Source organism: Mastacembelus armatus, chromosome 4, assembly GCF_900324485.2.
Source record: "Mastacembelus armatus chromosome 4, fMasArm1.2, whole genome shotgun sequence".
In the NCBI taxonomy this organism is placed as follows: domain Eukaryota; kingdom Metazoa; phylum Chordata; class Actinopteri; order Synbranchiformes; family Mastacembelidae; genus Mastacembelus; species Mastacembelus armatus.
Window position 1 is genome coordinate 6,970,612 of NC_046636.1, and position 20,730 is coordinate 6,991,341.

The following is a 20,730-nucleotide window of genomic DNA, read 5'->3' on the forward strand; positions in this document are numbered from 1 at the left end:
AAAAAAAAAAAAAGATTCCTTATTATTTCTCTTTTAATTCATATACAAAAACATTGTATAGTTGATTGAGGGAATCAGAATATTTTACAAAAATCAATACACAAACACGTTATTCAGTCATTTCCCTGACACAGGAAGTGTCTCATAAGTTATTGATGGCACAATCAAGATCAGTGCAAAAGTCACAGAGGTAAAAATATCGAGGTGAGAGGATACATGAGAAAATATCAGCAATGACATTAGAAACAAAATCTAAGTTCTTTTAAAGTAGGATCACAGGTATTGACTCTGTTAATGGCTTTGATTCATCTGAAGCAGGTTTGGTTTGGTACAAACATGAATTTTATATTAAGCCCAGTATCTATTTTTACTTGTGTCTTGAGAAAAGCTTCAGGGAAATAGCAACACAATATTTTCAGATTGGTTTTGACTATTGAGCAATTTTCTCTGAAGTAATGGCCCAGATCAAGGTTTTGTTGCAGTGCAGGCAAAGTGAGAGACCTTGTTGTTAAGTCATTCTGAACAGGATCATCCGGAACAACAACAGACATGAAACCTGAGCAGGTCTTCCCAGTAAATGTGGGTTTTGACAATCAGGGCCATGTTTCCTGTACTCCATTGTTACAACACGCTCCCGACAAGGTCAATGTCAAATGTCAGTGAGGTGCCTTTAGCAGCCCCCTGTACATTATGGGAGAAGAGCTACCATGCAACCACAAAGAATTGACAGGCAGTTTCTAATGGTGGGCCGTGTGAGCTGCTTTTAACAAAGTAGATATTTCTCAACGGGTAGACAAGTCCACGAGGGCCAATAAAGCTCTGATCAAATCTTTTCCACATAGTTACCAGGAAAGAGACCTTCCTTTCCATAAATCCTGCCCGTCCACCAGCCTGATGGATCTGCAGAGAGAAAATCATTGTCAAATCTACAACCTCTTGGTTACTATGATTATTTCATTCTGCATCTTTCTTTTCACCCACACACCTTCTTTGATGAGGTCGAACACATCATTGATCTCAAAGCTGATCTCGTCTGTGTCCTGACCGGTGTACTGATATAACGCCCTGCAGCGAGGCCCCTGAGGTCGAGGCTGCGGTTTAGGAGCAGGAGGAGGTCGCTGATTGATGCTCCTTCTCCTCTGCTTCCTGCGAAAAAGACAGCCAACCCATGAAGGGATGAAAATACCTCCATTACTGTACTACAATTTTTTTTTTTTTTTGGTTTTAAAAAACACTTCCATTTTCGAGATCCTTCATAGATAATGTATAAATGTAACTAATGACTCATACTAAAAGTATAAGTTTGTACAAAAAAGCTACAAGTAATGTTTAGCAAAGCAATAGATTTCCAAGTGTTGTAAAATATGCACTTCCTAAGGCACTGGCTCAGCCAATTGAAGGTTTTTTTAAGCAGTAAAACAAATTTTAGCATTTCAGGTTATGAAAAAAAATCCCTGTGACTGGTGTTAAGCCAGTCATGTTGGTGATCTATTTAGCAATCCAATTTCCAGTACTGATAGCAGTTTTTTAACATATCTAGGGTGAAACTGTATATGTTAATGTTGTTATGTATGTTAATGTTAATGCTCCATAGGCCCTTTCTCAGGAGCAGTCCATCCAGTCTAAGGGCACTTTCACATTTTGACTGGCCTGTAAAGATTTTGTAAATGGTTATTCATTATTAATAAAGCTGTTAGATTCTGTTTTCAAGCCCTTAATAATGGGTGTGTACCACAAAAACATTTCAATCCTCATTTATTTGTTTATTTTTAGGTACAGTACCTGAAGAGGTAAACAGGTTTGTCTTCTTATTTTCTATTCATTTGTTTGCACTCAGTGAGCGTTGAGCCTCACCTTGACGTGCCCTGACTATGCACTGATTTTAAATGACTAACCATCTCCACCCAGACATGCAGCTATCACCACTTGCTTTTTTATCTTTCATGCAGTGATCTCTTTCTTACCCTGACATGCCCTGGTCAGGCACATTGAGGAAATCCATGTTGCCCTGGTTGTACTGGTTGTGGGTTGGGGGTCTGGGACCCTTCTGGGAGCTCAGTTTGGGCAGCGCAGCGCTGGGCGGCCGGCCCTGTTTATGTGGGGCGGAATATGTGATCTCTGATGGTTGGTTGTAAGGAGCTCTGGAAAACTGGGCTGCTCCATTCTGGTGCGCTGAGGAGAGAAAAAGTGGGATAGAAGTTAGGTTAACATCCTCAGACAACCTTAGAAGACTCATATAGCTGCTGCTAAACAAAAACTAAAAACTACTCAGAAAGTTAAACAAAAAACAAGTTACTGTACCTCTGCTTGGTACATGGTTTTTCCATCCACCCTGAGACTTTGGAGCACTCTTCCTGGTGGGCTCTGATTAAAAAAAAAATCAGTTACAAAAACATTTGGATTTACAAAAATGTATAAATGCTTTTTAAAATAGTTTTTTCTTATCTTTACTTTTCTTATGTATGCTATTTTCTATAAGGTTTGCCTTCCCTGACCTTTTTTCATAACTATACACTGGGTCATTATTTGTTTGAACTTACTAGAGGACTTGGGCAGACCATCCCCTATTGTGATGCAGAGTGTCTTCCCTCCAGGTTTGAGCTGGGCCAGGTCTCCTTGCCCCCTTTGGAACGTCACCACTCTGGAGCTTCCTCCACCCCAGCCTTCCTTCTTCACTCTGAACTCTAGTCTAAATCAGAAGAAAGTATGGCAGTGGCTTGTATGTGTAACTTTATGTGCTTACGTATGGGCTGTGTGCAGGTTTCTCTACCTGTCAGCGAAGGAGATTGTCAGTTTTCTCTTGGTTACTTCCTCGTAACGTTTAGAGAGCAGGCTGAGGAACTCTGTCTTGAAGTTGGACTCCAGTAGATTGTCATACTGGGCCTCATGCAAGATGAAGAAATCATCCTGCCTTGTACTGAAGCACAAAGAGGCCATTAAGTCTGTTATTGTGGTTTAATGGTACACAACCATCATTATTAGTAACACTTGAGATTTTCCTATGATCACAACTTAAAACATATTTTGTTAAAAAGACAGATTTGCAGTTGAACAATGGAAACTTTTTCACTGTCCTAACGTGAGTGAGTCCCAAGGGTGGCCTCTTTTGGCAGGAAACGCAGGAGATGATAAAAAAGCAAATGTAGTTGTGCCTGAAGCTGAAGTACTGCAAAAAGTTAAGAAGGTCTCAGTTTTCAAATATGTCTTGAAGCAAATTGTCATTGTCAACATGAAAACAAAACATTCTTCTTTATCTAGTCATTTCTTCTTACATACAGGCCATTATATAAAATGTGTGTTTGAGTCTGGGGCCTACACACACATGCTATCACTGGTAATAAACATTAAAAGCAGTAGAAGGCACTACACAGTTCGTACTTCAGTCTAACTGTAGCTGTATGTCACTGCAAGGGTTACTGCAAGTCCTTATAGTAGTTATAGGAGTTTTATTAGTTGTACAGCTCTTTATCTGGGACTACAAGTACTGTTATGATTTACTGATGCACTTCTGTCTGAAGGCTTGGCTTAAGTTAAGTTAAGTTAAGTTAAGTTAAGTTAAGTTAAGTTAAGTTAAGTTAAGTTAAGGCTTGGCTCAAGTTAAGTTAAGTTAAGTTAAGGCTTGGCTTAAGTTGATAAAAGTGTCAGTAAAATGTCTCCAAAGTAAATCAAATAAGACATGGTTTGCTAATGTTTGTGAAACTTAGTCTTGGCCATTGGAGCAATAATAGGTAGTGTAAAAAAAGTCAGTATTTTACAGCTGTGGTTAATGACAATATGCAGCATTTTCTACCACAGCTCCACCCACAGATGTTTCTGTTACCATATTTAGTCATGCATCTTTGGTAAAGTCCTACCTGAGAGAGACAGCAGAGATGTTCGCAAACTCTAGCTTTCGTTTCAACACCTCCTTTATTTGTCCTTTCTCGGGTCCTTTCTTCACCTTCTCTCGGCCAATGAGATAGACGCCTTTAGGGGTCAAGATCAAATCTCTCTTGATAGACTGAGTGGTGAGACAAAAAAGAAGTGAGAATTTTGAGCAATGCCAGAAAGCAGGAGGAGGCTGGATTACTTTAGGCAAAATGCACGGCGTAAAGTTTTTGTTCATTCCACAACCATCCTTGCTTTAAAGAGGACAGACTCATGATGAGTTATATTCTCGTTAGTCAAATTTCAGGAAACTAACCAACATTTTCCTTAATTCTCTGAAGGACAACAGTACAACACTTCATAAAGCTTCACCTTAAACCTGCGGTCAAATTTGTTCACTGAATCTGCAAAGTCGACACGCTCCCTCTTGGCCAGGAACTGCCGCAGCTCAGGCCTCTGCTCCAGACCAAGGTAGTCTCCAACAAAGTTCCTATTGATGCTGTTTTTCCTTCGCTCCTTGGAGTTGTACAGGATGTCTGAGGCTGAGTGACGTGACGATGGACATGCTTTTAGAATCATGATTTAAACTGTGTACTAGCCAGAAACAGTAGAGGATCTTTGACCTTACTCACCCTCCTCTCTCATCTGTTCATACTTCTTCCAGGCAATATATCTTCTCCATGCTTTCTGGATGATCCTGGCGAAAGTGTCAAACTTCCTTTCCCTCATTTCCTCAAGTAGAAACAGCTGAGGAACATACAACACGAGGAGGCAATTTACAGGTATCATTCATCCCTCTACTGCTCAATACAAAATGCAAAATGTGACCCAGAATGTAAGATCTGAAGTGCGTGTTACCGATTCAGGGTTCTTGACGAAGACTTTGGTGCGTCCCATCTGGTACTGGTCATTATCCATGTTGACAGACCGGAGGAGATGAAGCACCCCCTGCTGCTCTGGACCCCTCCAGCATGGCCACGTCTCTGCTGTAAGAATGGCATACCTAGGCCGTGCACACATGCAGACATGCAATGAACGTCATATACACTGTTTAAGCTGTGTTCATCTATCAGCACAAACACACAGAAACAGATGCAGCCTTAAAAAAAAAAACAAACTCACCTCATCAGAAACTTATTGAAGAGTCTGCGGTACGCAAACCCAGCTCGTCTCACACGTATGTTTTCCCGCAGTCCTAGGTATTCAACCTGATGCTTAACCCTGAAAGCAGATGGGGCGCCACCATTAATCACGGAGTGTTTACAGTATGTGTGAGCGTATGTGTCACATGAGGCTGCTAACCTGCTCTCCTCCCAGTCTTTCGGTCTTTTTGTCTCATTGGGTTTGATGCAGCGGATATAGTGAGGAGTACACTTCATCAAGGTGTTTACCAGATCATTAGCTTGTCTCTGTTGGAAATCAAATCAGTGTCAAAACTTAAAAACATCCTGTAATGTCATGTAATAGACTGAAACTTAGCTCTCACCTTGATCTTGGAGCTGGCTGTGGTCGGCCTGCCTTTCTTATCTGTGTTCAGGCTTTCAGGGAACAAGCTACGGATGAAATCACTGAAGACACACACACACACACAAAAAAAATCCAAGAGAAATTATTTTCCCTACATTACTAAGCATATTATAGGTGAATTCAACAGATTGTAGGATCTGTAGGTTGAGTACTTACTATTCACTGCTTTGCATAAGCTCAATGAGGTCAGGGAAAAGCACATCCCGGTTTCTCTCACAAAAGCCATTGATATCATAAGACACCTGAGGTGATGCCAGAAAAATAACTGCTGTGTAAACTTCACAAACCTCTCAAACATTATGCAGGTACAACAATCTGTAAGGTCTCGTATCTGCTTAGATTTAATCTGGTCATGACAGCGATGAGTATGTTTACTTCTTCTTGGTGTAACTAAGCATGCAACACACATGCAATCTAGAATTACAGTTGGTCAAAATGAGTAAATTACAAACAAGGTTTTTGTTTCTGCTATACAACTTCTGTTACTTTGACAGATTTTAGATTCTTACCTTGCCTGCATAGTGATGTATGACGAAGCCGGAGTTCCAGTTGTTGAAATGTTCATGTGTTCCCACAGCAGCCTGCAGCTTCTGCAGCAAAGTGCCATCTGCACCCTCTCCTTTGGCGTGCATGGTGGCACACACGTCATCCAGCACGCTCATTATACCGGGAGGGCTCTGGAAGGAGATGGCTAATATGAATTTTAATGTAAAACTGATGCTACATATTTAGAAGTGTCTGGGAATAATAAAAAAAAAAAACAGCAAGACAGCAAGACACCCCAAGCAAACATTCAGCATATTAAGTCATATTAATATTACAATTCTAATAAAAGAATTAGATACTGAAAATGTGTTTGAGTGATACTGCAGTTGTGCAGTTTGCAAAAGGTATCTCTCCAGGGGAGGAAAAAAAAACTCAATATTTCATGCACATGAAGTGATTAGATTAGATTACCAATTTATTTTCAATGAGGTCACAGACAATCTTGTTGTTGAAGTACTTGATGGGTGTCCACTTAATGCCCTCCTGGACATACTCTTCCTGTGAGAACATTCGATTAAATAGAAAGAAAAGAACTCAGATTTAAGTTAAGTTTTAAGACAGTGGATTTGAAATATGCAAAACAATTTTTAGACTGAATTCAACAGAAGCTGACTCCTTGCGTCTCACAAACAGAGCCTTATTTACTGAGATTTTAAAACAAAAAAAGACAAAATAAGAGACGTGGTAGCTCTTAAAGCACCGTAGCTACCTGCTCAGCCTTCAGAGTGAGTTCAATAAAGATCTGTTGCAGTTTCTCATTGACAAAGTTGATGCAGAACTGCTCAAAGCCATTTTTCTACAGAGGAAAATACAGCCCAGTGAATGACAGATACACCACAGTAAAACAAACACGTTTATGTGCACAATCCGTAAAACCAACATCTGTTATTTTAGTGGCCGTCTTTAAATGTTATGTATCTGTTAACTGTAAGAGCACTAACCTGAAATATCTCAAAGCCATAAATGTCAAGTACTCCAATACTGAATTCTTCATATGGTTTCTGTATGGCTTTATTTATGGCCTGGAAAATACAGAGTAAGAGCAGACGATAACTACAAATGCACCCTGTGTCATATGTGGATAAATACAAGAAGTTTTATTTAGTTTATGCATTTTTTGAATTTGTCCTACCTCCACCAAGTAGTCAAAGACTCGTGCGTAGAGGGCTTTGGCCAGGGCATCTCGTGTGTAGGTGGCCTGCTCCTGGTTTAGGGTCACGTTGATGGACTCAGACTTCCCGCCCCACTTTGAATCCATTTTTCTGCTGGTCAGTTTGTCCTGCAGACGGTTGGGATCAATGCCCAGCAGATAGGCAGGGAAGGCGAGCACTGGAGCAATGACAGGAAACATTATTGTGTAAACATAAATCGGATCATGAAGATTCAGACTGAACAGAGGGTGCCAGATTGAAAGAGAACAGACTTCCTGACAATGTACCTCTCTACAGTAAACACAGATCTAAGTGAGGACTTCTAAAATAGCATACAGTTATTAAGCACACAGTGACTGTGGGACAGTAAAATTGCCATCCTGTATGTAAATACCAATTATTTGTTGAGCAGGGACTCAAATAGCAGCGTTTACAGGAGATAAGAGCAGACACCAGTACTACACTGGTGCACACAGATGCAATTAGCAGGGTGTCTGCTTTTGTCACAGTGTGCTTTAATTTACTCATATCTCTCGAGGAAAAAACAGGCAAATATAGACGCCTGTCAGGACTTTGTGTGCACATGCACGGATGAGTGAATCCATGCGTGTCTGGTGTATGCATGTGTATCTGTGTGTGTGAATGTACATTAGGGTGTGTGTGTGTGTGTGTGTCTTTTACTCACAGTCTGTGCTCTCCACCTGCCCATAGTTGCCTGCCTCTATGAAGCTGATGTTTCCCAGGTGGAGGATGCCTGCGACGATCTGCAGCACCTGAGCCTGGATGTCACCTGGGATCCCAATCACCTGCATGGCTTCCTGGAGAAAGCATAAAAGCAGATAGTGAGGGCAGCAGTCACTCAGTTCCCACAACAGAAAGAGGTGATAGTGACTGGAAATATCACTCAAAGCCTAACTAAATGGTTGACAAAGCATTCAATGCTAATTCCACAAAAGTACTACAATACAGATAAAAGTAATGCATCAAAGTGTTACTTAAGTAAAAACATGTATGTATAACTAGGAAAATGTTTTTAAGGTAGTAGAAATATTCATATTCATATTCATTCATATTCATAAAATTGTTATTACAAAGATCTGATTCCTAAGTAAGCTTGGGTTTATACATCTACAAATCAGGAGTCATATATTACTCCAGTGGCAAAATACTCAGTATTTTTGGCTTGTGACCTTTTAAAATAAAGCACTTTATACTTCGCAATAGCAAATTTGTATGACAGGGCCCATCAGCAGGTAAATCTAGACATGTATTGCTTCTTTTTCTATTTCAGAAAGGGGTAAAATACTAAAACTTGTACTGCACAATGAATGTATATTTTCTCCAGCGTATATGTACCATAGTCTCTTGGAAGTCTTTGCTGTCATTGGTTCCATCCACCTTGTAGGTCCCAGACTGGTTGAGGTAGTAGTAGTAGTCTGGGGTCATGATGCCCAGGCCCTCTTTCTGCTGAGCGTTGGCGCCCTCTATCAACTGGAAGGTAACAGTGCAGGTAGTAGAGCAGTTAAACATGAACCTGAAAATTCATGACAACTAAACATGATAATTTTTCAAAAAATTGTTGTTTTGAAATCTGACATATTTCAGTTTACGTGGCTGTTTTAATGTGTCTGCCACAGATCAGTGAATGTTTCTCACCAGTCTATTACCTGATAGTAAATGTGGAAGTTTCTCTCGTTTTCATTCTGGCTCACCACCCTTGACTTCTCCAGCAGGAAGTTTGATATTTTGCCACCATCTGGTTCTCCTCCTCTGCTGAACTGAATCTCAAAGTATTTCCCCTGGTAGATGCATAATCAAAGTTAACAATCTCAAGTGACAAAGCTGTCAGACGAAAATCAAATCAAATCTGTCAACAGGTGCAAGGAGTAACTAAGAATTTCCTTTCAATATGCACTCATCCTGACACATCAGTAAAGCCTCAATAAGCAACAAATACAAGTGAAAGAAGGTGCCATTGTTTCATAATGCTTTGAGGATGAGATTATTATCAAAACAGTGCAACAGTTTCTCAAATATAAAAGTTATGTTCAGAATTGCTATATCTATCTGAGCTATGAGACAATCTGCAACTTCTAACAGCACTGCAAACTCACAGGAAAGTCATCACTGTTACATGAACTCGCAAAAAGAATTTAGAGGTGCCCACTAGTCACATACAATTTTTAGTGTTGCTTTACTGCTGGCATTTTTACTGTGAAATTCTGTGAAATTGTGGTGCATTAGCTGTGACAGGAAGCTTTACAAATGGATGAGTCGCGTTAAAGCTGCATACATGCAAGGCCGATGTGGTCGATGTGTAAAATTAGATCACCAGGGCCCCACTTATGAGAAACAACAGGGGATGAAATGAAATGTCTTTTAGTGAGTGTCAAAGCAACACTACTGGTTAATCCAGGGCTTTTGTAGTGCACTAGCCACAGTTAATTCACAGAAAGCTGATTATCTGACTAAATTTGGGTTTCATATGTCTTATAAAGTCTTTGGATGTGTACTTTCTTTGACCAGTGTACAGTTAGGTTTCCATTAGAGCTGAAATAATGGGACAGCTGATTAGTCAGTCAACAAAAATTGAATTTGCAGTGATTTTAACAACCTTTTGTTTTTTCAAGGAAACAAGAGTAAGTAGAGGCCTGCTACTAGTTCTTTGAGGCTCTGATAACATTCTCATGTTAACATGTAGATATTTAGCAGGTATAATATTTACTATATTCATCATCTTAGTTTAGCAGGCGAGCATGCCAACAACTAATAAGTAGCACTAAAACTGAGAACAATGGGAATGTAATTAGTTAAGTTGAGAATTTAATTAGCTTTTTGACAAACAGAAGTTTTGATCTCATGTTGGTGTTCAATGAAATGCCAGGGCACTGCAAAGGTTTTTATAATTCATAATAATCAGAAAATATTCAGCAATAAAATTTCAACTATTCCGCTACTATGTTGCTGAAATTCACATAAATCAACTCCAGGAATTCCCAGAGTAATACAATGTAATCACAAAATGTATACACATCATGTCATCTATGTAATACTTTTTGACATTTCTGAGCCAAAGTGGTGGATTTGACATTTACACTGTTTGAACTCACTGTACCTGAAATCATTTCCTTAGCATGAGTAAAAAAATCAACTTTAACACCAAAATGAAAAAATGGAAATGTATCAAGAGTTTCAGAAGAAATCGGGTGTTTTGTAAAGTCCTTCTTACTTAATATAATACCCAGTGAAAACTATCAAGTATATTTCTTGATAAACATCAGCCCAATTGCACCTCAAATCTGTAGCATGTGTTAGGTTTAAGATTGTACTCACAAATCGACTAGAATTGTTGTTGCGGACAGTCTTGGCATTTCCAAAGGCTTCCAGCAGAGGATTTGACTGGAGGATGATGTCTTTTACATGCTGCATGCACACACACACAAACGCACACACACACACAGGCACACACACAGAATCAGAATTACCTTTATTGCCATGTATGTTTTCACATATCGGTATAATGGCTCACAACGTGCTCTGTCATAACAGTATATACACAAAAGGGAAAAGAATAAAAATAGAACAATCATAAATGTAGAAAACTAAAAAGGCAGGTGATGATGAAGATGAAGAACTTCCAGGTGAGTTTAGTCTGTTTATACATTTTTACAGTTTAACAGTTATTGCACAATATTTACAGTTATTGCACTAATTTGTAGATATGGCACTAATGCCAATATTGCACTGTTTTACTGGCAAACATGTCATAAGTGTGATGGTACGGTCCTTGTGTCTGGTTGTTCTGGTATACAGTGTTCTGTAGTGCCGTCCAGAGGGCCACACACCACACTGCAGATATTTATAGGCATCCTTAGTTATCCTTAGTGTTGAACGCTGTACCTGCACTTTGGATCCTCCTCCAGACACTTTGGAAATGTAACCCATGATGTATTTGGCTGCTACTGTTTTTCCTGCACCGCTCTCACCGCTACAACAACATCATGAGACACAGGATAGAACACACCACAATACAAGTTATTATTACACAGATTGCAAAATCACGTCTGAGACTGCAAATGGTAGACACACACTGAAAACAGAGAGAAAGAAAAACAAGGAGCTGTGATCACCTAATGATGACACACTGATTCTCTCCATCAATCATCATGTTTCTGTACATGTTATCAGTCAAGGCGTAGATGTGAGGTGGATTCTCATACTGTGCCTGCAGACAGAAACAAAGACTGGTCAGTTCAGGTTAATGGAGCAGGCAACAACATGATAAACAAGCAGACCCCACAAAATAACAGGAGTCGGTAAAGAAATGCTGAAGATTTTTACTCACGGCTCCTTGATAAAGTTCGATTTCTCTGTCAGTGAAATAAGGCATCTGTTTGAATGGGTTTACTGATATCAATACAGGGCCGATGTAAGTCTGAAGAGAGTGGTTAAGGAACGTGATGGAAAAATAAGCTTGTGACTCACCTGTCGCACCTGCTACATTTCTACTAAAGCCTTACTACCATTTTAGAACAATTACACTTATCAGTATTTGATATTTATATATATATTTAATATAATAATGTCTGAGATAATGTCAATAGGGGTTCAGATAGATATATGTATGACATGAACATTTTGATAAAGAACTGAAACATTTTATTTTCTTAATCTTCAAATAAGCCTTTAAAATCTACATAGAGAGCAGGTCTTCTTTCATGGAAGCAGCCATGTTGTGCTGCCATGTTTCTACAGTAGCCCAGAATGGACAAACCAAACACTGGCTCTAGACAGGGAATCATGTTTATTTGATAATCAGTATTTATCCTCTAGGATTTTTTAATATCTATTCCAAACATCATAAAAGTATTGAGATATTCTGATGAAAAGCAAACACACTACACACTTCTTGATGCTGATGAAAGCAGGTCAGAAGAGTAAATCTTATCATGTGGGAACTAAGTTATTTTTATAGTACACACAAAATCCTGCTCAGTATCACTAAAATATCAAATAATTACAGTTTCTGTCCATTTACTACAATTTTAATAGTTTCAAGCCAAAGAAGAGTCAATCTTCCGGACATCTCACAGTCTGGTTTCAGCCCAGTCTTTACTACATTACATTAGACACAACTCAGGCCAACAGTCCTGATGAAATTAGCTTTAAGTAGAAATCACAGATGCAGTCACTTCTGTTTGTGTCCTCACTTTTGTTGCATTGCATTTGGGACTGTTTTTCTCGAATTAGCCAATCTAAACAGTTTGTCTTTAAGAACATGTAGATGGAATAGTTATGATTAATAATGACCTATTAGTAATCAGTAAAGTCATTTGCCATTCATCAATGACCTATTAAGTTATTATGATGCTTTGTGGCAATCTGTTATAACTTGATGTCAGCTGTTCTTGGTGGATTTGATTCTCTTTTTTTTTTCATGCTAAATATGGCTTTGAAATTTAGCTGTGCACAAAGACGGAAGTGAACTGTTGAGTCACACTGAATGCAGAAGAGGAAGAGTGAATTCCTTGTGTCTATGGCCATATATGTGTGTGCTGGTTGCGTGATTGTATATAAATTATTTGTTCATTATATGTTCATATATCTAAAAGTTGAACAGTACCGGGCTTTGTGTAACAGACAATGCAAGGAAGTGTTTCTCACTAATCAGGACGGGAATATAGCACATTTTACAAAATTAATATGAGATTAGTTTTCAGTTTCTTAACTTTTAGCTGTTTCGTGTTATGTAGCCATGAGTTCTACCTGATGAGTCAGTATGGCTAAACCATGATCTTGCTCTCAAGACTCTAAATTTATTTTGTTTATGTTTGCTTATTTCTCTGAACAGCCAATATTTTCCATTGCAGTGGTAGTTAATCCTTCTGGGGTCCATTTTAAATTGTGACACTCATCAGAGTTACACAAAAAGCATGTCAATAACAGCCTGTGGGATACAAAGATGTAGTCGTCCATGTATCTTTTCTTGAGGTTTTCTACGATGGCCTCCTCAGTGATCTTGGAGAGCAGGACCATGTCGTCCACTCCACTTTGTTTCACATTTTGACTCTGCCAGTGGTATTTAGCCTGAATCACACAACACAGAGAGAAAGATAGTGGGGATGAACCACAAAGGCTGCTTTTATCTCTATTCATTATTCATTGACACCTTAACCATTTTATGAGTTTAACAATCCATACAATATTATAACCATGTCTTACAGTACATATTTAAAGGGACATTCCATAGATTATACATTTGGCTGATTTGCAATGTAGAGTAATCATCCTGGAGAAATTCTGAAAAAACCATGTTGCCAGGCTGGAGACTACTACTACGTCTTTTACGTTTGAATGATAGAGTCTAATTAATAAATTGAAGCTAAAAGCCAGTACATCTCAGGCCCCGCTGAAAGAAAAACTAACAGAACAATAACTAACAGAAAAAGCATGTAAACAGATAAAAATGAAAAGAAGCAAACAAAGAAGCAAAAATCAAAGGTAAAGATAGACACAAAGGAGAAACAAAGAAGCAAAGAGACAGAATGAAGAAAACAAAGCAAAATAAACAAGAACAATCAAACCAAAGAAACAAAGAATAAGGAGCCCTGGAGACACAGTAAAAGTAATGAGTCACTAAGTAAATATACCGTGTGTATCTAGTGAAATAGATAAATACCAAATTTGGCATTTTGTTGATGTGTTTTTAAACTGTGTGGTTGCCATTACAGGAAGCTCAGTCTGGTTGCTAGACAACAAGCCTCAAATGAGGTGAGCTCATTTTCTAATTTGGACATTTTAGAGAAGCAACACTAAACTCTGATCATATGCAAGACCTGATCACAACCATAACACAGCAACAACTGCTCTAATAATTAGAGTGTTTGTCAAATGACCATTGTGCTTTTGTGACGAGGTCAATCCTCTGATCAGACAGATCACAGGTTTCCAGATTTATTTATTTAGCACCTTCTTATCAAGTCCTGAAGTCTCCTGCTTGTTGGCATTCTATAAAAGATGCTGAACCAGTTGATACATCTCACAGATCTTGTCAATGGCTTGGTGGTTGGGATGTGGTCTGCTGTTTTAACCTGAATTTTCCTCCTCAATATAGACCTCAGCAAAAATAATTCACCAAATTCACCATCTTCTAAGCAGATCTTTAAGACATCAACTTTTTCAATCCCCAAAGGGAAATTCAGGTAAGGCATTTAAAGCCTGGCAATTCAAAATTCATACAGAAACAAGATTTGGAATATTTGTTTGTCTTTCCAAAAAATAAAACATGGAATTATTATTTTTTTTACTTATCTACTACACAACAGACAATAACTACAGCAGCTACCAAATTCTCCAGTGTGTGTATCATTTAAGTCAGCAAATTCATATGGCTTCATTTTGTCTAACCAACAGTCACAAGTCCCACAATGTTACATTTTTGGCATTAAAATACTTACCAGGTTATTTCGTTTAATTGCAATCAATTCACACTCAATCAATAATTACGACTTTACAGTTTTGGTTTAAAACTATTCAACAGTTCCATGACACCAGGTTCATTAGGTAAATATGCTTCACCCACTTGCTCCAAATGTGGCATCATTCTGAGTATTTCTATTTCCACATTTAAATACCTACAAGGGGAAATTCAAACCAGTGAAACTAACACTCTAAACTTTAATTCTCTTTCTGGGTGAGAATACACTGAATGTATCTTAGCTAACACTTGTCTGAGGACCAAACCTATCAACATATTCATTTATCTCTCAGTCTCTCTGTATGTAGCTCTAAGTCTTAGTCCAGTGGTTGGACTTGGTTGCTGTATGTGACCCGGTAACAATATGAGAAGTCCACTGAACAACACTGAGTCCTTTGAAATCATTTTGCATCACATAGTAACACAGTTGATATGTAATTCTTGACAGCAATAAGATTACCGGACGTTCTGCAACTTCTTGCCTAAATGTGTGCATTTTCTTTTTATACCTTTCACTTCTTGGTGAAAACGGGCCACAGAGCCATGTTAAATGCTGTTAATGGTGTCTCCTTTCACACCAGTTGGTGGTTAACATTCACTCGATGGTCCAAAGATCATGGGGGAGAAAACATCGGGATGAGGTTGAAAAGCCTCAACATTCATTTAGTGACTGTTCTGGACCATCCCATCATCCTTCTCACCAGAAAAAAATGGAGTTTAGCCCGTTGTCACGTATACAGACTTTTTCTGAACAGCAGCTTCTCCTTCAAGTTGGCTTAATGGTTATTGTTGCAATGGCTGAAAGCTCCACGAGAAGGATTATGACTGATCACTTTTAGTTGAAACACTTCTTTATCAGGGGGATTGGTAATGTAGTCCCAAATGAGCTTGTGCTTTTTTGCTCTATTGAGTTTCATATTTTAAATCAGTTTAATGGGAAAACCACTAAAAATATTTAACACTTCGGGAACAGACTTAAACAGGTTAAAGTGTGTTGTATTGACTTATTATGCGGACCATCATCATTTCTGCCTTTCTTTGTGATGCTCAAGTGATTGAAAACAGCAGCAACCTGTAGTTTCTGGTTTGTTCAATAATCTGCACCTGTTACTAGATAGATTTCACTTTTAAAATGCAAATTTTAGAAGCTTTGAGTGCCACAAATAAAATGCCAGTCATGTGTGCTGCATTGTGGTTTTGGCTTCACACAACTGGCATGTTGAAAGAAAACACACACACACACACACACACACACACACACACACACACACACACACACAAAAACAACTAAACAAAATGACTCAACTCTTTGAAACCTGTCCCACTTCTCAGAAATTATTTCTGTCAGAGAAGCTACAGTGCAAATTAGATTTTTAAAGTAACCTCCTTCAGCCTTTCTTTGACTACACACTTGCCTGCATCTCACTTGTGCCCCCCCAAGTTTGGTATGATAACAAAAATTTTGAGACTGATGTTTAAAAACAACATTATTTAAGATTAAAGTGAAAAAAGTGGCAATTTTTGGATTTTGGCATCACTAGAGCTATAGATTTCTGTGCACATGTTGTGGATCTTCACCCTTAAATGAAACCGTTTAAGCAGAAAATTTGATAAGATAATCTACTGTCTGCTGCAGACTGTGAATTTGGATGAGTGTGGACTGTTCTGATTGTGAGGAGGAAGTATTGTGACAGAAACTCTCCTGTAGTCCATGCACTTCCCCCTCTCGAACCTCATTTCTACCTCTTGTGAAACCATTTACACTTTGTACATACTACCAGTTCTCTTCCTGTGCAGTTTGCTTTATCAGACCACCAGAGTGAAAAATACTATGTAATCTCTACTATTGAGATTACAATTCATCTCAATACATTGACACTCTGTTCAAGGTTGTTTGTTCTGATTATTTTAGCATGCACATATTATATGTCATATTATATTTCATTTTCTGGCCCTGATACACTGAAGACCTGGGTTTTCTGACTGTCATGACTCTAAATCCTAATTTTTTAGCAAACATCTGCTCACAAATAAAAGTACACAGCAAAGTCATCAGCGTACCTTTGCTTTACGATATTAGTCTCAATGAAAGGACTTGTCCTGAAAAAGGGGAAACTGCTGCTTCTGTGAAGGTGAATTTCCCTAAAGTGATGGCCTTGAAAACAGGCAACCACTTCGCTTATCATTAACAAAACTGACATTAATACACAAAATCTTCTCATTTTGCTTGTCAAAAGGAAATTACTGACAGAAAGTTAAGTTCATAATGAGCCATTATGACTTTGGTAAGTAGGAAACTGACTTTAAAGTTCTGTTTTTGCCAGAATACATTCAATTAACTTTTTTTTTTACTTTATCGGGTCTATGTGAGTGCAAAAACATGAGCAGGCAGATGATGTAGCCTTAGTTTAAAGCGTGTACTCACATGGGTTGCAGCTGTTTGGAGAAATAATAAAAGTGTGGTACTGTACCATTGTTCCTATGGGCCTCTCTCCACCTCAGGTGTCCAATCAGTGCGTTTGTGCCTTTAAAATCCACAGGTTGACCTTCTCAGACTGCAGCCATCACACCAAGATCATGAGACCAACAGCAGCCAACAACCTACAAGACATCCACGGCAAGATTCAAAACCTACTTCCTTATACTCCCATAGACACCGTGTGAAACAAGAACTACTCTAAGATAGTGCGCGCACACACACTGATGCACATAACACATAAAGCTAAGCCACTACTTCTGTAGTTCATATTTAAATTTATCACAAGATGAAATACAGTAATGACCTATCTGGCTGGTGACGGCGTTCGTGTCTGCAGATCCACAGGTTAACATCACAATTAGTCAGTTCAATTCATGTTCCTCACAGCGAGTGTTGATGGCAACAACTACTGAAAAGTGATACTTAACTTCCATCTGTTGCCAAATGATGGTGTTTCAGTTGTGAGCTGCCAGCTCCACCCAGGCTGTGGTTACTTCATTTGTTGTTTGTGTAGTCATTTCCAACGCCCATAATAACTGATTCAGGTTCACACAGAGTCTACGTCGTGCTGATAGCAGTGTATGTGTATGCGTGAGTGTGTGTGTGAGTGTGTGAGAAACCATCGCTTTTGCTGTGTTTTTTTATCATTTTGAGTGAGAATGTTTTCAAGTGCTTGCAAAGCAAACTTACACATGTACACATTCAGCTTTACACACCTTAAAAAGGGTGTGTGAGTAAAAATTAACAAACATGCATTAAAATTGAATTTAGGTTTGTGGTTTTTGGCAAGAATTATTTATTCAATCAGATCAATGAATGCCAAATAGTGTGAAATGAAATAATATCAAAAACTAGTTTCTATTTTTAGCTTTAAACAATCCACAATCATGGACAGTTAATGACTCAAATGGACCCCTAAACACAGATACGTGAAAATGCCCAACCCCTTTACCACAGGATCAGACTCTTTGTGGGAGGATGCATCTCTCCACCACAGCTTCCAGTGAGCCCAGACAGTCACTGAACCAGCTTTTTGCACCAGTTTGCCCAGCTGCCCTGCATCCTTCTGCTTTATGCTGCCTCCCCAGCAGACTGCAGCATAAACAGCACACTTGCTTCTATTGTTTAGTAAAACATGTGCAGCATCTTCCTGCAGATGTCTAAGGAGCTAAGCCACCTTAGGAGAACAAGCCGTCTCTGTCCTTTTTTATATAGAACGACTGTGTTCAGTGACCAGCCCAACTTGTTGTCCAGGTGCACGCCTAGATGCTTGTAGGCTGGCACCACTTCAATATCCGAATCACAGATGTTGAATGGATAAGGAGGAGGTCTAGACCTTTGTAAACAGGTGCTCAATAGGAGCCAGTTTTTGTGACTTCAGTTACTGAAGGCTTTTATCAGACCGCTGTACTACTTTAATAGAGATGCAGTTTCTCAGCCTGATGAACTCTGGCCTTTCTGTCAGGTGATAGATTGTAATACTCCCATTATATGGAGCATGTCAATAAATGCATACAAACAATTCACACATATATGATTAAGTTGATGTAACTATTTATTTTTAATTTATTATTTGTCCTTTTATTGCATTCATTTGTTATGACTGCTGTATGTTTGTTACATGTGGTTTGAAACATTTAGACATTTCTAAAACAGACAAAATCACCTTTTAGACCAAAAACATTCACTATAGCACTATACATATATTTAAACTATCATAGCATAAATCTAAAATCTTTACTTTTATGATATAATTAATTTCTTTCAGTTTTGTCCTCTACCATAAAAGTCTCATCCATGACATTGTCTCCGTCTAGATGAGACAAAAGGAAGAAGTGCTTGCGTCATCTTTTCAATGAAAGTTGTCTTATCCAGAAACCGATGACCATCACTGGTGATGTAAACCACTGTCTGGAGGTTGAAAGATGCTATTTTAGCACAAGAACAAGAAAATGTTTGCAGTGCTGGTGGAAATGTAAGTATACCAGAAGGACGAAGGCTTTTGAGGACAAAAAGCTCAAATGACTAAATCCCATTTCTTAAAATCAGCAATGCATGTTGAGTGAATTACCTTTTAAAAAGATGTATATAGTGGAGATTCATCTCCTATAGTATAGAACATACAGTACATCTCATGTTAAAAATAGCATAAAAAAAAAAAAAAAAAGTTTACCAATACTGTCCCGCTTATTTACTTAGAAAAAACAAGTTCAGTGCGAACCTTTATTATAAGCCCAGGCAGCAACAGAGAGAAAAAAAACCTTTGAGACACTAAAACTGGATTATCTCTGGCAATTATCCTTTGACTAGAATAGAACCAACAAATTGAATAACAAATCTGTAACATCGACATTATATTCAAAATTTAAGGCATTTAGAAAGAAATTTTGTACAATGAGCCCAAAGATTTTTTTTTTTTTTAGTGAATTTGTCATTAGATAATCCGAAAATTTGAATTGCTTTTTGGGGCACTCACCAAAGGTCTATTGACCCCGATTCATTTCATAAAAATTAACGACAGAACTGTAAAAATGATTACAATGATAACAAAAAAGGTCAATTAATAGCACCAATCCAAACCAAAGCACCACAGGAAGAAAAGGAACACTGCAGCTAATCCCCCCAATGACAACAGACCACATGCAAAGATTACAGCTTTCTTTCTTTACAGTGAAAATATGTGAGACAGAGCTTCTTTCAGCTGTGTGAGTGTGATAAGTCCATCCACAGCAGACTATAGAGCACAGTGGACGTTACAGTCATGCCATCAGACAGAGTGACCTAAGGCAGCATTTCTAAAAATATTCTCTGCAGGAAGAAGAAATAGCTGAACCCGCATCTTTAAAAATGTGTCAATAATACTCTTGAATGAAATTGGGAATGCACAAATTTAGGTGAGTTGATGTGTTTCTGATTGAGCAGTAGGGAAGTAGGCTGTGTCACATAATTATATCACTACCTTTAAAGGAAAAAAGCTGATATGGACTCAACCTTCTGCACAGACGTTTGCATTAGAAGACTGCCCTGATGAGCATTTTTAAATTCTTTTTCTGAGAATGCAGCAGCGCTATTTGTTCATTCAAGCACCTATAATCAGTATGTTTAGAATAATATAAATGACGATATGAAAACCAGATAAGCTCAGTGAGTTTCAGGCCCTGCCACTCTGTAGAAACTGTTTTCACTAAAAACAAAAACAAAAAATAAAAAAAATCAGGCAGACACAAACACAAATGCAAATAAATGCTGCTCTGCTGGACATGTAGATACGCAACTGCTTCCTAACTGGTATTAACTTAAAATCATATATGACAGTGTTTGTTCAGAACTTGTTTCTGTCGCTCCCAAAAATGAGTTCTCACTAATAGTACTACTAGAATGAATACATCAGTGTTTTTAATTCCTCAGATTAGCACTCTAACTATAAAATGCTCTTTGAATGCAGTGCGATCATCACTCCTCCTCATTGGGCCTGTTCCTGGCAGAACTGACTCATTGTCTCACACTGTGCTTTTAATTTCCACTCAGCAAAAGTTAATAGTTCTGTCAATTGAGTGGAAACATGAGGCAAAAATAGCCCCCTGCCAAAAAAAAAAAAAAAAAAAAAAAATACAGCAAGGCCCACGCTTGGATTTATAGATAATTACACTGAGCCGAGCTGTTCATGTTCCATTTTTACGCAC

At 38.4% G+C, this 20,730-nt stretch overlaps 1 protein-coding gene across 3 annotated transcripts; it reads right to left on the bottom strand.

Annotated features, from left to right (window-relative positions):
* Nucleotides 1–15: 15 nt before the first annotated feature.
* On the bottom strand, nucleotides 16–17,511 carry myo1f (myosin IF). Of its 3 annotated transcripts, XM_026323165.1 has the most exons (29): nucleotides 17,352–17,511; nucleotides 17,040–17,169; nucleotides 13,050–13,178; nucleotides 11,437–11,526; nucleotides 11,222–11,316; nucleotides 10,992–11,079; nucleotides 10,425–10,514; nucleotides 8,759–8,890; nucleotides 8,448–8,582; nucleotides 7,777–7,909; nucleotides 7,073–7,269; nucleotides 6,882–6,962; nucleotides 6,650–6,736; nucleotides 6,352–6,438; nucleotides 5,904–6,071; nucleotides 5,551–5,636; nucleotides 5,354–5,435; nucleotides 5,170–5,276; nucleotides 4,990–5,088; nucleotides 4,726–4,870; nucleotides 4,500–4,614; nucleotides 4,240–4,409; nucleotides 3,855–4,000; nucleotides 2,771–2,917; nucleotides 2,541–2,689; nucleotides 2,302–2,364; nucleotides 1,965–2,172; nucleotides 986–1,146; nucleotides 16–900 (listed from the first exon to the last, which is right to left on the bottom strand). In XM_026323165.1, the coding sequence occupies exons 2-29, from the start codon at nucleotides 17,040–17,042 to the stop codon at nucleotides 824–826; spliced, it is 3,270 nt and encodes a 1,089-aa protein (XP_026178950.1). In that variant the 5' UTR covers nucleotides 17,043–17,169; nucleotides 17,352–17,511; the 3' UTR covers nucleotides 16–823. The 3 variants fall into 3 exon arrangements, with proteins under 3 accessions (XP_026178950.1, XP_026178951.1, XP_033181035.1); XM_026323166.2 differs by lacking the exon at nucleotides 17,040–17,169 and having other exon boundaries at nucleotides 17,352–17,484; XM_033325144.1 differs by lacking the exon at nucleotides 17,352–17,511 and having other exon boundaries at nucleotides 17,040–17,335.
* Between the last annotated feature and the right edge of the window lie 3,219 nt (nucleotides 17,512–20,730).